General features: G+C 40.4%; 1 protein-coding gene across 1 annotated transcript; it reads right to left on the bottom strand.

The window, feature by feature from the left end:
* Positions 1-4,755: 4,755 nt before the first annotated feature.
* LOC134024834 (adenylosuccinate synthetase isozyme 1 B) lies at positions 4,756-14,712 on the bottom strand. The gene is made up of 13 exons (XM_062467548.1): positions 14,428-14,712; positions 10,633-10,735; positions 10,294-10,356; positions 10,117-10,167; positions 9,519-9,585; positions 9,220-9,327; positions 9,053-9,134; positions 8,639-8,765; positions 8,186-8,340; positions 7,067-7,191; positions 6,561-6,658; positions 6,255-6,404; positions 4,756-6,116 (listed from the first exon to the last, which is right to left on the bottom strand). Exons 1-13 carry the CDS (start codon positions 14,584-14,586, stop codon positions 6,064-6,066), a joined length of 1,341 nt encoding a protein of 446 aa, XP_062323532.1. The 5' UTR covers positions 14,587-14,712; the 3' UTR covers positions 4,756-6,063.
* Positions 14,713-15,354: the final 642 nt, after the last annotated feature.

Genomic DNA, 15,354 nt, shown 5'->3' with positions numbered 1-15,354 from the left:
TGTTTCTAACAAATGAAGTGAGAGAAATTACCAAATGTTTTACTTGATTTCATTTATAAACCCTAGATTATTTGACACCGAATGAACCAGTTAGATGACCCTAAATCTTAAAAAATCATATGAAAACAGTCTAAAGTAAAAACTACTTTTGCACATAAAGTATCCTTGACAGCAGACATGATTAGACAGAGAATCAAGTTGTCTGAATTTTACTGTCATCAGCATTAACAGTACAGCCTTTAGGGTTGTAGAGCTCTTAGGCAAAAAAACATGTTCTCTTTACATTTATTGGATGATATACAATGTGTTATGTGGTTTCACTATTTTAAGAGTATAACGTGTGTGTGCCTGTGCTCATGCTGTGTGTGTAAGTGTTAACGTGCCACGTTGAGAGCACCAGTAGTTTCGATAACAAGTCATTGCAACGATACACGTCTGTAGGTTCTTTTTTCACCTAGAGGAAATCCCCTGTCAGAGCCCCAGCCTGCAAACAAGAAGTCTGAGGAGGGGGCTCTTGCCAGCAGGACAAAAGACTTCCATTCATCTGGCTCAAATACAAGAAACACAGTCCCACTTCATAAGATATTTGTTGTTGGAAAACTTCTCCATTTTTGAAACACTCATAAGTTGATATATGAGTTTGTAAGGGGTGTTGATTAGAATGTATTTAAAGGTGGTCTTTAAGGCTTTTGGTGTTTTGGTGCATATTTTATTGAGGCAAACACAATCATTTGGTGAGTTTTGTATATTTCTTATTTGGTCATCATTCCTGTTATTATTAAAGTTAAAGTTATTATTTTCTGTTGACAGAAACTACTTCTATCTACATATATGACCCATTTGATTTTATGTCATTGATTTCTGTTTCTATCATGTAAATGTAAATCTTACAGTAATACATTTGAGTTTATTTTTGTTCAGATGTGTGTAGGTTACATACAGATTAAGTGCAACACAAAATTGAAATTAAACTGAACTCAAAAAACATTTCTTACAACAACAAATACCGTAAATAGAACAAATGTTGTAAAGACAGTGACAGTCACATATAGCTGAACATTAGAAGCCTTGGCATTGATGATGCACAACTCTCTCTTTCTCTCTCTCTCTCTCTCTCTCTCTCTCTCTGACTCTCTCTTTCTTTCTCTCTGCTAGTTGAAGCCCAACTCCCCAAGCATAGGTCAGATTGCCCAAGCATCTGCCACCTTTTCTTCTCCTCCAGTGTTTTTCTTACAGTCACACAACTACAGGATAAAATGGAGCTCTTAAATCTAATTAATGAGATGAGATCTGCTCATAAGCAATTTTCCCTCGGGTCTTTGTGATGACATAATTTAGTGATGCAAGCCTTTGTTTTCTTTTTGTTCAAAGGGGGAAATAAAGTAAATAAGGTACTGCCCAAGACAAGTAGACACCTGCCGAGAACTGTTTTTCTGTGGTATTAGCTTTCTCCTTTACCCGTTAAGAATCATCAGAAAGGGACATTCCGTGCCAAACCGCAGAGATATTATTTCCTGTATTATTTTCAGATATGACAAAAATGAAATATATACAAATGTCTTGTGTGACTGCTTCAATGGGAGGAGTGGAAAAGACAGAAAGAACGAGATGACATGAAAAAAAAGAGATGATAATATCAAAAGTGAAAATTAGAAAGTTGAGAGAAAGAACTGAGGGAGAAACAGAAATGAGTTGAAGATACTGTATGGAAAGGTCAGAGATAAAGGGGGGAAAATGGAACGAGAAACAGAGAGAATGAGAAAGAATGAGAGAGAGAGAGAGAGAGAGAGAGAGAGAGAGAAAGAGAGAGAGATGGAGAAAGAGGGAAGGAGCAGACAACAAAATAAGAGGCAGATGGTGTGCCAGCACCCACAGACACCCCCACTGTGCAGAGTGCTGAGTGCCAGTCTGTGAAAGCAAATGACACGGCAGCAACGTTCTTCTCCAGCTCTCCCGGTCCTGTCTGGTTTGCCCATAAACAGTTTGGGTTTTACAAGAAAGGTATTGCTATGGGATACCTGCCCAACACCAATGTCCAATGGCCAAATGACCCACCCCAATGGAAACATTGTACATTATTGTTTAGACATTTGAATATGAATTATCTGAAGTATCTTAAAACGTCATCATCTAGTGAAAGTAAACACTTGCAAACTGTAGGCAGGCTATATGATTCAACAACCACAGAAAACCAAGCTCAATAGCACACAGAAGATAAGAAGGCTCATTATCTGCTAAAACAAGTGTTGTGGCAATATGTTGTTAACCAATATTGCACCAACAAGAGACAAATCATTAGGAAATGTATGTTGTAACATATTGTGACATGTGCACCCTCATTATAGTCATCAGCAGCAACCAAAATAGCTCATGTTGAAAATGTTTTGTATTGTAAATTAGGTTTGTATTGGCTTCAGCAGAGAACAGGAAACATCTGAAAGATGCAAAAATGTCAAGGTAATAGCCAGATGATGCTGAATGTGCCCTAAACACATTAAATGGGGACACAGGTGACTTTATGTTCTTGTTCTCCCCTGCAGCAATAGTTCAGAACACAGTTTCTCACAAAAACAATGGATTTACTGTTGCTTAAAGATCCAAGATACCGACCGGTAACTACGTCTCACAGCAACTATGGATTTAATGTCAGTAAAATCCCCAAAATGGCCACCGGTAACAAGATGAGAATGACCAGCAAGGTTTCTATCTGATTTACCTCTAACCTGTTTCTCTCCGGTTCTCTGTAAGAGAATTGTAATTGGCAATTTTCAAGGAAGTGTCCTCTTCAAGGAAGTGAACTGTTGGCGGCCATCGGAGAGAACACTTGGAAGGTACCCTTTAGGTCATCAGGGTATCAGGTGTGACGAATGGGATGAGAATCATTTGTTGTAATTAGATTGAGTGAGCAATTAATCGGATAACTAGAAAATAATTATCTGATGTATTAAAAGGGTTCCCTATTTTTTTTCCATGTGTATACCATTTGCTGAGGATGTGTAGGAACCAAGTGCAATACTACTTACTTGGACAGTCTCGGTTATGTATATTTATATATTTGAATGTATGTATGCTGATATATTGTATTTGTATTTTAACAACTGACCGATAAATAAGTGACTGTTTGCAGAATGAATTGTAACTGTGTAAAAGTTAAAGTTATGTAAACCATGTGAGGTACTTGACCGAGAAATGTAGCCACTTAAGTTTGTGATATTGCTGCATTTGTTCTCTCTCCAGGCTACAGCAAAATAGTGTAGGGCTCACAAATGGGATATGTCCAGCAAACTACATGTGTGGACATACACTCAGTTAGCCAACAAGCACACCACAGACACGCAGATAACAGTGCAGTACAACAGTGGCGTGCAGAACGCCGTCTCGGGTCGCACGTTACGAGTTTGTCAAGAATGGGCCGCGGCAGTGGATTGCCTCTGTGAGTTCCTCTATTTCCATCAGCAGAAGGGGTCATGCAATCACCAACACTGGCCTACTGAGGAGAGGAAAAACATCAACTGCTCTGACAAATCCTGTTGCTTCCTGCTGATCTAGATTCTTGCATGAGTCAGTGTTTGGCATGAGGGAAAAAGCCCATAGATCAAGCTTGGTGTTGACAGTACAAGCTGGTGGTAGTGTTGTTATGGTGTGGGGGATGTTTTTCTGGCCCACATTATGTCCCTTGATATCAGTTGAACAATATTTGAACACCAATGTGTATCTGAACACAATGCCCAGGTTTTTTCCTTCATGGCTACAGTTGGTCTTTTTTTTTTGACACCTCCATCACAACAAAGGGCCATGTCACAAAGGTTGGGCATGTGACATGCTCAGGGATACATCTCATGAAGCTGACTGTGAATAGTACAATTCCTCTGAATGTATGCATTGACATGCTTTCTTGACAAGCTTTCATAGGAGATTACTCAGAACCGACAACCAACAACTGGGGCACAATGCGAGTGCGCTCCATGCTCTTCCATCTCCCCCACCCTAGTGTGTGTAGTCAATATGTCCAGACATCTTGGCAAATGGACCCTTAAAAGCTGGAACCCCCAGCTTCAAGAAAAGCCAGAAAGTCCAGTCTGTTTATGTATGTTTATATTACAATTTCTCCATTTGTAATCACCACTTAAAATCTCTCAAATCATTTGCTGGTTCAAATGTAGATGGATTAAGTGTGGACATTTTTATGATATTTAGTCTCAATTAAATGACTTTATCGATGTGGCACTGTGTGGATCATTTAGAACTGTGATGTAGTTTGTTTAATTCAGCTTGCCTGAATTAAACAAATGCCTTAGGTTTTGAAATTGTGTTAACTCATTGAGGATTTTGCCAATAATGGAAAGCAAGACCACCCAAAAAAAAGTTACATGCGAAAAGTAATATACTGACCACTCCAAGAGTTGATATTAACCAACATCCCTAAATTATAAATAAAATAAAAAAGATTGTGTATGCTTGTGGTTAGTGGTTATTATTGTTTTGGTACTTCAAAATATAGTTAGGATTGTATATGCTTTCCTATGAAATACATTGGAAATGTACCTGTCCCTATTATCACTAACATATGAAACAAATATAAAATGCACCTGATGTCAGTTTTGTTGTACTTGAAACTTTCGTTTTTAGAATTCTAGTCTATGGAAGAGACTTGACCTAGTGAGGGATTTCGGGTCTTGAAAGTACACAAGAATCTGCATTTTAAGAACAGTAATCAGTGCTGGTGATTTTGTAGATATAAAAACAGACACAAAGTTTAATTTGTGCAACAGATTTATTTGCATATCGGATTCCCACTTCTTTAATGTATTGCTCTTGGAAACCTTAGGGCATTGTTGTGTCACGGTCACAGTTTTAACATGAAATTACTTTAGTTGACAAGGCACTAAAACCGCAAAATTGTCACACCTACTTATTCAGAAGAACAGAAGTGACATAATTTCCTAACAATACAATAGTGCATTTGTGTGTTAATGGTAACATATTAATAAAAAGGCAACGCCATAATATGCGGGCCACTGAGCGCTGCATTTGCCGACTGTTTTAACGGATGAAGAGTGCTTGCATTTTAGCAGCTTTTGTTCAGCAACAAATAACTGGCCAATAATCTTTACCATCTAAACAGTAAAGGTGAAAAAGAGTGATAACAAATGCTGTGTGTGGATGAAAACAACTTTCCAAAGACTGGACAAGAGTAATGGGCAATTGTGATACAATAGTGCAGTGTTGCATTGACACTTGGCATACAGTGCAGTGTACACATTACGCAAGCTCGGTTATACTTGACGTAAGTATGGGCGACTTTCCAAAATTAGTCCCTACTCTGTATTCAAGTGCATACTGTGATTGATAACCAATGCTCTACGTCAGTAGTTCTCAAACCTGTCCTCATGTACCACCTGTCCAACACACCTGATTCAAATAAATGGGTCGTTATCTAGCTCTGGAGAAGCCTGGTAACCAACATGCATTTGAATCAGGTGTGTTGGAGCAGGGAAACATCTAAAACATGCAGGACAGGCGGTACTTGAGGACAGGTTTGAGAACCACTGCTCTACGTGATCAAATACACCACAGCAGGACTCATTTAGCGACAAGTAACGTTACGTAGAGTGGTGGGGTAGGACCCAAACGCTGGAGTGGCCAGACAAACAAAGGGTTTATTCTTGAAACAGGAACAGACCATGTACTCACAGTAACAAGGGTAAGGACAAGACAAAGACTGGACCTAAAACAGGAACTAAATACACATAACCAAACAAGACACAGGTGGACATGATGAGACAAACGAGAACTGAAACCACTCAACGAGACACAGGTAAAGACAATGTCAGACACAGGGAAACACTAGGGCAGGGCAAAACCAAAAATAGGGGGGCACGGCCATGACAAGTAACCTCTGATAGACACTTAGAAAATGGAGCTGCAGTGTATTTTGGGGGTGCAGTGTGAACCAGAAAGTCAGGGTTTGGGCTAAGGGAAAACAACTAAGAATGTCATCTAAAATCATGAGCATCTTAATCCTTCATTGTGGAGAGAAGGAGAGAGAGAGGTTGGTGTCTGCTAAAACATCTGGATCATAGACTCCCTGGACTTGCCAACTCCGACCCATTTGACTGGAGACAGAGAGAGAGAGATAATGAGAAATAATAATACTATGCCATTCCTACAGTATGTAAAAAGTTGACAATCTATGTGTACAGTGTAGCATTCCTGAGAGCGTTACAGAAATCATTTTTTTCCCTCAGACTTACTGGGCACGCCAACCTGGTTCTCAACAAAGCGGATGTAGTTCTGAGCCTTGGAAGGAAGGTCATCCCACTTCCTGCAGCCTGAGGTGTCACTCCTCCAGCCTGGCAGTTTCTCATATTCCACCTCCACCTTCTGGAGAACATCCATGTTTGCTGAGGGTATAGTCAGGGAACATAAGGTCTCACAACATCTCTCAAGATGCTTCTCTATTTGAATTTTGAATGTTTGTCATGTTAAATGGCAGTTCGGAACTCTTTCTTGTACAGGACCAACCCCATCTATTCAAACAAATATCAACTTTATCTTACCTGGGAAATAAGGGATATTTTTGCCATTCAGTTTGTAAGCCACACCCACTTTAATTTCATCCAGCACATCAAGGATATCCAGTTTGGTTAAAGCAAACCTGCGATCAGAAACAAGCTACTGAAACAGCTGTATGGAAGGCAGATCCCCTGATGACCACTTGGTGGCAGAATAACACAGAGTATCTTCATCATGCGTTCCACATTACATTTAACAACATTACACGTTAAGTACAATGTAAGACGTTTACCAAAGTATTTTTTGCCAACAATTGATGAATAGATGACCTTGCCAAGGCATTATCATTCCAAAACAATATTTTTTTACGATTGGGTTCCCTTTTGTAGGTTTTACTATGAGGTCTCCTGCTAATTACTGGCCAGGTCATAGAAAAATAACATTAGTAATTGCAACTGCTTCCCAAAGTTCCCAAAACGTAAGTAATGTGGATGAAAACAAAGGAAGTATTTCAATCTCCTACAGCAGGAGACCCTGCTGCATCACTCACGCAGTGAAGCCATTGATCATGTTGGCGTAGCGCAGGATGACCAGATCCAGCCAACCACAGCGCCGCTTCCTCCCAGTTGTCACACCCACTTCGTGACCCCGGGTCTGCAGCAGTTCACCAACTTCCTGTATGGTGGACAGAGGAGCAGATCTCAACTTCCTGTATGGTGGACAGGAGATCTCAGAACTGTGACTAGCAGACATGCAACCAACCAAGCACATCTACTAAGAGATGCACATCACCATAGTTTTTAAATAGATGAAAGCACAGGATAACATTCTACTGATTCCGACAGACAACTCGTGGTTAACAATATGCAAAGACCTAACAAAATCTGTTTTTCCTCAATCTTGACATCCGCAGACAGAGACACAATTGTGATGATTTGTAACAGACCTGAGGCAACTGATTGAATCAGCAACAAGAATGCACCACTGCATAGCCTGCGAGACACATAACTGAGCGATCATGCTGACCCCTGACCCAGCCCTCTCAACGTGTCTCTTATGACTGCCGAGCATGTGACCAATGTCACGCTGTTCTAAAGGTCCCGCATTCCAAGAGTGGTGCTCTGAGAAGCCCTGAGGCAACACAATGATGTTGGAATGTCTTCTGTCAGGGTGGATGAATTAATAGATGAATGATTCAATGAATGAATGAATCATTGAATGAGCCCTTAATTGTTCCATATATAATCAACATGTAGGGTGTATGAATGTAGGATCTAAATATTGTTGTGAGGTTTAATGTTGTGACGTGCTGGTTCCATATCATGTTCTTGTTGCACCTGTCTGTTTGTTGTTACTGCCAATGACTTTGTTTTGTTCTGCATTCCATTTAGATTTTATTCCCAAACCTGGAATGGGCTGTTTTGGTCTGTTTTTTGAAATAAGGAAATATTGGTAACAAAGGCAACAGAAACTGCCAAAAAAACTAAAAGCACACACATAAACCCTACAGCATCCATACAGCTGCATCATACTAAAGTTTTCGAGGGTTCACCCAAAGTTTTAGCGTTGAGAAAATGTGAGAAAAAAAGTCTGAAAGTGTAAGAAAATGGGGTCACTGTTGCTTACACTTCCTGTTTTTGTTATAGGCTTACCAGGTATGATGACTTACATTGAGTTGCTCGGTGGGGAATGCCCCGATGCCAACCCGGGTAGTGTAGGCCTTCACCACACCGTACACGTCACTGATACTCAGAGGGGGGATGCCCAGCCCGGTGCACACACCACCCACGGTGCAGTTTGATGAGGTCACAAATGGGTACGTACCTGCGGAACGAGAGCCAGATGAGAGGGTGCCAGAGAGCAAAGACATTTTATTTGAGGCTTGCTTAGCTAGAGATTATTTTAACCTGTCGATACCATGACTGTTTTATTTCATTTTAGAGTTAACAGATGTTCAGCCCTGAGGCAGAAGTTATATATAATGTACTATTGAGAGATGCATGTTTACATCCTAAATACCTGTTAAGTTTGACTGTTTGGTTGTTAATTTAGGGTATACAATGTTACTCAATGAAAACGTCCTCTAGACACTTAAAAAGTGCTGAGTAGGGTATTCCCTTACCAAAGTCAATGTCAAGCAGGGCAGCATTTGCCCCCTCCACCAGGATTGTCTTTGGTGGTCCGTGAATAGCTTCGTACATGAAATAGACACCATCTCTCACCATGGGCCTTATCCTCTCAGCATACTCCTGTGGTACGAGGGAGAGAGTGGAGGCCTGATGTGGTGAGATTTAGCGAGACAGAGCTACAGAAGACCACTGTATTGTAATTATACGTTGCTATGCTTCTCATGTGCTTATAATAGGTCCAGCCCTGTGCCAGAGAAGATTATAGGTTAAAGCCATGGGGTACATGAGGTAAGGGAGATATGTTGACACATCTGTCTCCAGAATCATCACGTGTGTGACTATGCAGAATTCGATCATTTTGAACTACTAATTGTACACATACAAAACACACAGAAACCTAAACCCACCCGCAATTTTTTAAGCTGTCCCTCAATGTCAATCTCCAGCGTTGGGAACATGGACTGGTACTGCTGGGCAAGTATTTTGAACCTAAAACCAATGTACAGTGGACTACATTACTCAGAAACACTTGCCATTGTTATTTTGGCTCCAGGGGATGTTCAGGGGTTCGTACCTGGCAGAGAAGTCTTTGAAGTCAGCTAGTAGGTCACAGATGCGCAGCCCCGTACGAGATGCTTTACTTGCATAAGTGGGTCCGATGCCTTTCTTTGTTGTGCCAATACTTCACAGGGTAAATGATCAGTTAAGGAACATGTAACAATTAGGGCTCTGGAGGTTTTTTACCTTTTCACTTGGCTAGAAAATGTCTGTCTCCGAATAGCAGATCATTTACAGATAAAAAAAAAACATTGGTATTCAGCAATGAGAATTATATCATGGAAAATGCAGAACTTCAGCATTTGCTGTCCTTACTTTTTTCCTTCCTGAGCTTGTCTCTGAATTTCCTGTAGCCCGTCTACTTCCTGGTGGAAGTCGAACACTGTCACCAAGGGACACAGAGGAAGAGAAGCTATTTCACACTGACACATAAATGTAGTGCTGTAAATTTTTCCGTAACATGTGCCAAACATGTGAGCCTTATATGATATGTGCGGCTGGCTAGTTACTGTACAGTGATCCAATGGTACTGAAAGGCCTGCAACAACTGTTTACAAGAGCTGTAAAACATATTCCATAACTTATCTCCAAACTGTAGCTGGACTTGAATGTCAAAGAGCCCTCTGGATGTATTTATATAGCAGCAGTGTGAATAATACCGAGCGTGTTATATTTGTGTTATATTTATAACTCTGTGAAGTATATTAATTCATTGTTCCAATTGTATAAGAATGGTTTGATAAAAAGTTGTGTGTGTGTGATAAATCAATAAACACTAAGGTTTTGTATATCTGTTCAACAATTCTCACGCAAAGAAAACTATTTAGTCTGCCATGCTTAGAGACCTATCTGAAATACATTGCATGACCTCTGCCCCTGGTCTAAATTCAGCTATTTTCTATGAGAAACGTACCAATGTGCGCCCTGTCCGAGATCACCAATCTCTTCTGCCAGTTTGTGAGGCCTGCAGAGATTTAAAAACAATAAAGTTATGCCCACCACTAAATTCACTCAAAGTTCAGTAATTTATTTTAATTGAGTAGTTTAATACAATATGAACAACCAACTCAATATTTCAATTTCAACTGACCTTTCTTTTCATTTTTATCTCCTTCCTCAAACAAGCCTGGAAGATGAATGACCACTCCGTTGCCTGCAGAGGAGAACCGAAATAATCTCATCTCATCTAATAAATGAAACATGTTTTCCAGACCATTGTTTGCAAAAATGTTCTTTATAGCTTTTTCCAACCTAGCCTTTGCCTGGGCCACTGACAGCATTGACAAAGCATTCCATTTCGTGACCAAGGACACATAGAGCACTTTGAAATGCACTGTTGAGCATCTATGTGCACATTCTCATTTGTTTATGACAGTTACACAAAACACCACAGAGTAAAAAGTGCAAGCAATCACAGATGAGTACCTACCAATCAGGGATGTAGCTTTTGTGTTAATGATCCCACTGGGGAGAAGATGGAAGTCATATTCTGTGCCATCCACCACCACTGTGTGGCCAGCATTGTTACCTCCCTGTAGGTAGAGTCCACCAAGTTCTTTTGAGCGCTTTGTTTGTTAAATCAACGTTAACTACCACCAAATCAAACTTTGATTAATGATGTAAATGTCAATAAACAATACCGTGTACTCCCATTTATGACATATCAAACTATTTACAAATAAGACATTCATACAATACAATACATTTACTGACAACTACCTGTCACAGAAAGACGTGACACAACAAATGATACACAATGGAAACAAAGTTGACGCATGCATGAACTGCTTCCTACTAATCTCGTATTGTCATTATCGTCATGACCAATGCTTACAGACATTTAAGGATATAAGTGACAACGTCTCCTCCACACAACCAAGTTTCCTGTGACATCTGAAACAAAGCCCTGTCTTACCAGATGCCTAATCCCTTCTGCTGGGCATGCATCAAATCTGCAGATCGCTCACAGCCGGGCTGGCAGATGCCAGCCCCAGAACCTGCACTTGGTACCTAGGCACATTATGTATGGCTGATGGCTGGCACTTAATTCATTTTGTTGTAAGAGCTTGATCCATGTACAACTCATGTGGGTAGTCTACTGAGGTCACAATGGTCGTTTACTTAGGAATTAAACTACCATGTCATTACATAGTGTGTTACATTTTGCATTTAGACGTCATACTTTATGCTGAATAACACAGTATGTATGTTTTATGATGGACTTAGTCTGCAAAACTGGATGTCTGGACAGTAGGTGAAAATGCCTAATTTTGTACATGGAATGTGATAGAATGATCAACAAAGTCAGAGAGCAGAAACACAAACACACACACGCAGGGCTGGCTGGTCACGCGTCAGCATTACAGGGGTGCCTGGGGATATAGGTCTAGCCACATCAGACTGCACGCCAGTGCTATTTTAGCAACAGCTATCGGGACAGTGTCATCACCCCCCCATGCCTACTCCACCTTTATCAAGCCCGGAATACATGTGTCTGTGGGGTAGGGGAAGGAGGGGGGTAGAGGTATGTTGGAGTACAGTCTGCCCTTCTCATGTATCTGTACTTTGACAGGAATGTGACCCCGTCTTGGGTGGTGGGTACACTGGCCGGCAAGCAACAGGGGAAGGGCATCTGACCTAGAAGCTGACATAAGCTCACCTAAGGACCGGAAAAAGAGAATTCTGAGGTGATGAGTTCACGTTCATCCCTTGTTGTTGAATTACGCATGACTTAATGAACTTTTAAGGTCATTTAAGTTGTTTGGAGAAATGGATGATCAACCTAGATGGTCTTTGGTTTGGGGGTGTTAAAAGGATCTCCTAATCTCATTAAAGTTTGGTGTTTATTTTATGCCCACCAGGAAAACCAAATAACATTTGTTACTACGATGTCCACCCTCAACCCATGACTTTCTGCATGCCAAAGAAAAAGCTTAGTCCTAATGCACATTTATATAATTATGTACATTCTTTTAATGTGCAAAAATATTATTAGTGCTTAATATTTAACGTATGTTATCCAAAAATAATCCAAGCAGAGGTATAAATGTGCCATTACTTTGAATCTATGCTTCTTCATATTTATTCCAGACACAGATCCAACCTTTAGATGGTACTACACAGCCTCTTAGAATTTGACACATTATTTTGACTTGGTCCCCATTGTTTATTGTGCAGTTGATACATTTTCACCAAATTCCTGCTTGACTAACATACTTTAACAGGGTTATATGAAATGCAATTTACGGTAACTAGGCCCAGATTGTATGAGTGACCTTGGGACAGCGGTGTTCACAGCTGTCCACTGGCTCGCTCAATTAGTCCACGGTTAGACCAATCTGGACAAATACCAATTGTCTCAATTATTTAATTGCCTCTTCAACGGGAATGTAGTTTTCACTTACGATCCTTACCAGTGGCGATTTCTTTAAGACTGCAAGGGAAGCTCAGCTTCCCCTAACATTTAAAAAAATTAATGGTCAAATATTTACGATTGTGTTAACATTTTAAATGCGTTAGAACACATTCATATCGAAGACGAGTTCGTTCAGAATCAGCTACATATATTAGCAGGTCGACTGACTGATTTCCTTCTCATACATTCCCGTAGCGCCACAGTGCATTTCCCTGTTGAAGCTCAGCTTCCATGGACTTCAATGGGGCTGCGTTGAACAGTTTCAGTGCTTCGAAACTATACGGTCATTGGATAAATGGTGCGATTATGTCCTGCCCTGGACGCTCAGCGTCTCTGGGGTTGAATGGAGGAGTGGGCTGGCCTGGACGCTGGGCTTCCGCGTGATGATTGGAGGGTCTGTCGAAAGACTGCATCTCCTTTTGATTGACAGCGATTTTGTACTATAAAAAGTCGCCGAAGCTATTCAAGCTCAGTCCCATCGCGGATTTTGCAACTGTAGTTGAAAGACAAACTGCTGCAACCTATTTCTTGGTATTTGCTTGGCGAAATTGCTTGCCAATTTTCATCATACATTTCATACAATTATACATCACATTCCTTGTTTCAGTTTAACTTAATTCCCACATTTCCTTCGGGTTTAAATATGTTTTCGTTAGATCGTTCGTTCATTCATTCATACAGTAGGCTAGGCTAGTGTCGTAGGGGTGAACTAGCCAGTGAACTGAAAATGTATGATGTAGGCCGAAAATTAGCTTCCCCTGTTTGAAAGACCAGCAGCCGCCACTGATCCTTACGTCCAGCAACTGTCGCCTGAAGTACAATTTCAGTCTTCTAGTGTACTGTTAATAATCACAGTATTCAAGGATTGACTAGTCCACTTTGCCATCATTCAACACCTTTTGTGATAATAGTGAAATGAACTAGACATGAGATATTTGGGGAATTATAATTTGAATATCAGAAAATACGGGTAGATACTAGGTCAGGTAAAGGTCAAGCTTGACTGTATAGAGAACACACAGACTCGACGCACAGGCTGTGTGATCACAGCTGTCATCACATTTCTGTTCGTTAATAATAATGTTGACATGACTCATATCCCATTGGAGAAGTATTCAAAGTAGAATTTGACTATAGCGCCTTGCATTTACGCAGCAGTTGCTTGTTTTTACTTTTAACCCTTGTGTTATCTTCGGGTCATTCTGACCCATCAGTCATTGTGACCCACCGTCGTATTGCGACAGATTTACCGCATACAAAGACAAAGTGAAGCATTTTCTTTTAACAGCTAGGCTGTCTCAGACCCCCCACATTGCAAAGGTTAAAAGAAAATTATTTTAATTTGTTTTTGTATTGGGTAAAATTGGGTAAACACAACGATGGTTCGTTATGAACCTTTGGGTCATGTGACCCGAAGGCAGCACGAGGGTTAAGCATGCTATTTATCAGGCTGCAGAATGCATGTTGAAGGTAATACTACCGTCCCTCATATTTCCGAAGAGCTTGACACTACACGAACTGTTACCTCCGTGCCTGTGACACTCCTGACAGCTGCATGTTGAGTTACATCCATACACACCTCGAGACTAGACCTAACTTCATACAGCCTGAGCGTCAATCAAAACAAAACGTAAAAAATGCTTCATGTGGGGTGAATTTTCTTTGAAGAAATTAGGAGACATGGGCTTCAAAAGGCATGCAAACATGGCTTTAAAGAGCAGCTTTCCTTGAGTGGACATGAGCATTGCAACAGAAAAACTAAAGTTAGAGGAGAAAGACGTGTCAGTTGTCCTGTTTTTAGAATCTCACCTGACATCTGCAAATAATGTCCGACTCTGTGGCCAAAAGGTCGACCACTTTTCCTTTTCCTTCATCACCCCATTGAGCGCCAAGCACAACGCTAACTTTGTTTCCTGTGTCGTTTCTAGACCGCTTTAGCCCAGTGTTTGAATTCTTGTTGCTCGACATGTTCGCTCGCACAGTATTAAAACAACACGTACGGAGTGCGTTACTAACTGGGGAAACCGCCGTTATCTAAATGTGTGACGGGTTTGCCTCTTATTGATGTCAGAGGCGAGACGAGCGAACACAACTCTGTCTGACCAGTAGGCTATTTGTTTCCTAAGTCGTAATTAAGCACTCAACTGATGACCCAATAATCAGCGTTTCCGTTGTGCTCTGAGTAGAATGAATAACACAGCTCACCAACCTGAAAGAGCAAGGCCAGTAACAAACCCTTTACAATTAATGTTTCACAAACCCTTAAAAAATATGATTTATAATCGAAACTATTGTTCCAAGTCAGATAGTTAATTATTTACACACAACTTGAACATGGGCTATTGGTAAGATAACTGAAGGCCAGACTCATTTTACAGTATTTGTCAATAATCTATTCTTCAAGCATGTCCATTGCCATAGAAATGTCAATAGACTTGGACTAGATTTAGAAATAACCGTAACGATTTTATATTCAATATACAGGTTGGGATGATCACTGACTTCACCATCTGACTGGATTTTCATATATTTTGTATAATGTAGGTGTGAATACTGGTAAAGTGGGACAATGGGTAAAGTGGGACAGTTAAGCTTTATAATTGTTATATTTACATGTAAATGTTTCCATTCATAAAAATCAACACTGAGCTCATCATAAGCAAGTATGCGATAAAAGAATATAGGTTACGTGGATATGACATCACTTCTGGGGGGTGTGGCTTATCATATTCAACA

This window comes from Osmerus eperlanus, chromosome 8, assembly GCF_963692335.1.
Source record: "Osmerus eperlanus chromosome 8, fOsmEpe2.1, whole genome shotgun sequence".
In the NCBI taxonomy this organism is placed as follows: Eukaryota; Metazoa; Chordata; class Actinopteri; order Osmeriformes; family Osmeridae; genus Osmerus; species Osmerus eperlanus.
This window is presented reverse-complemented; position numbering and strand designations above follow the sequence as displayed.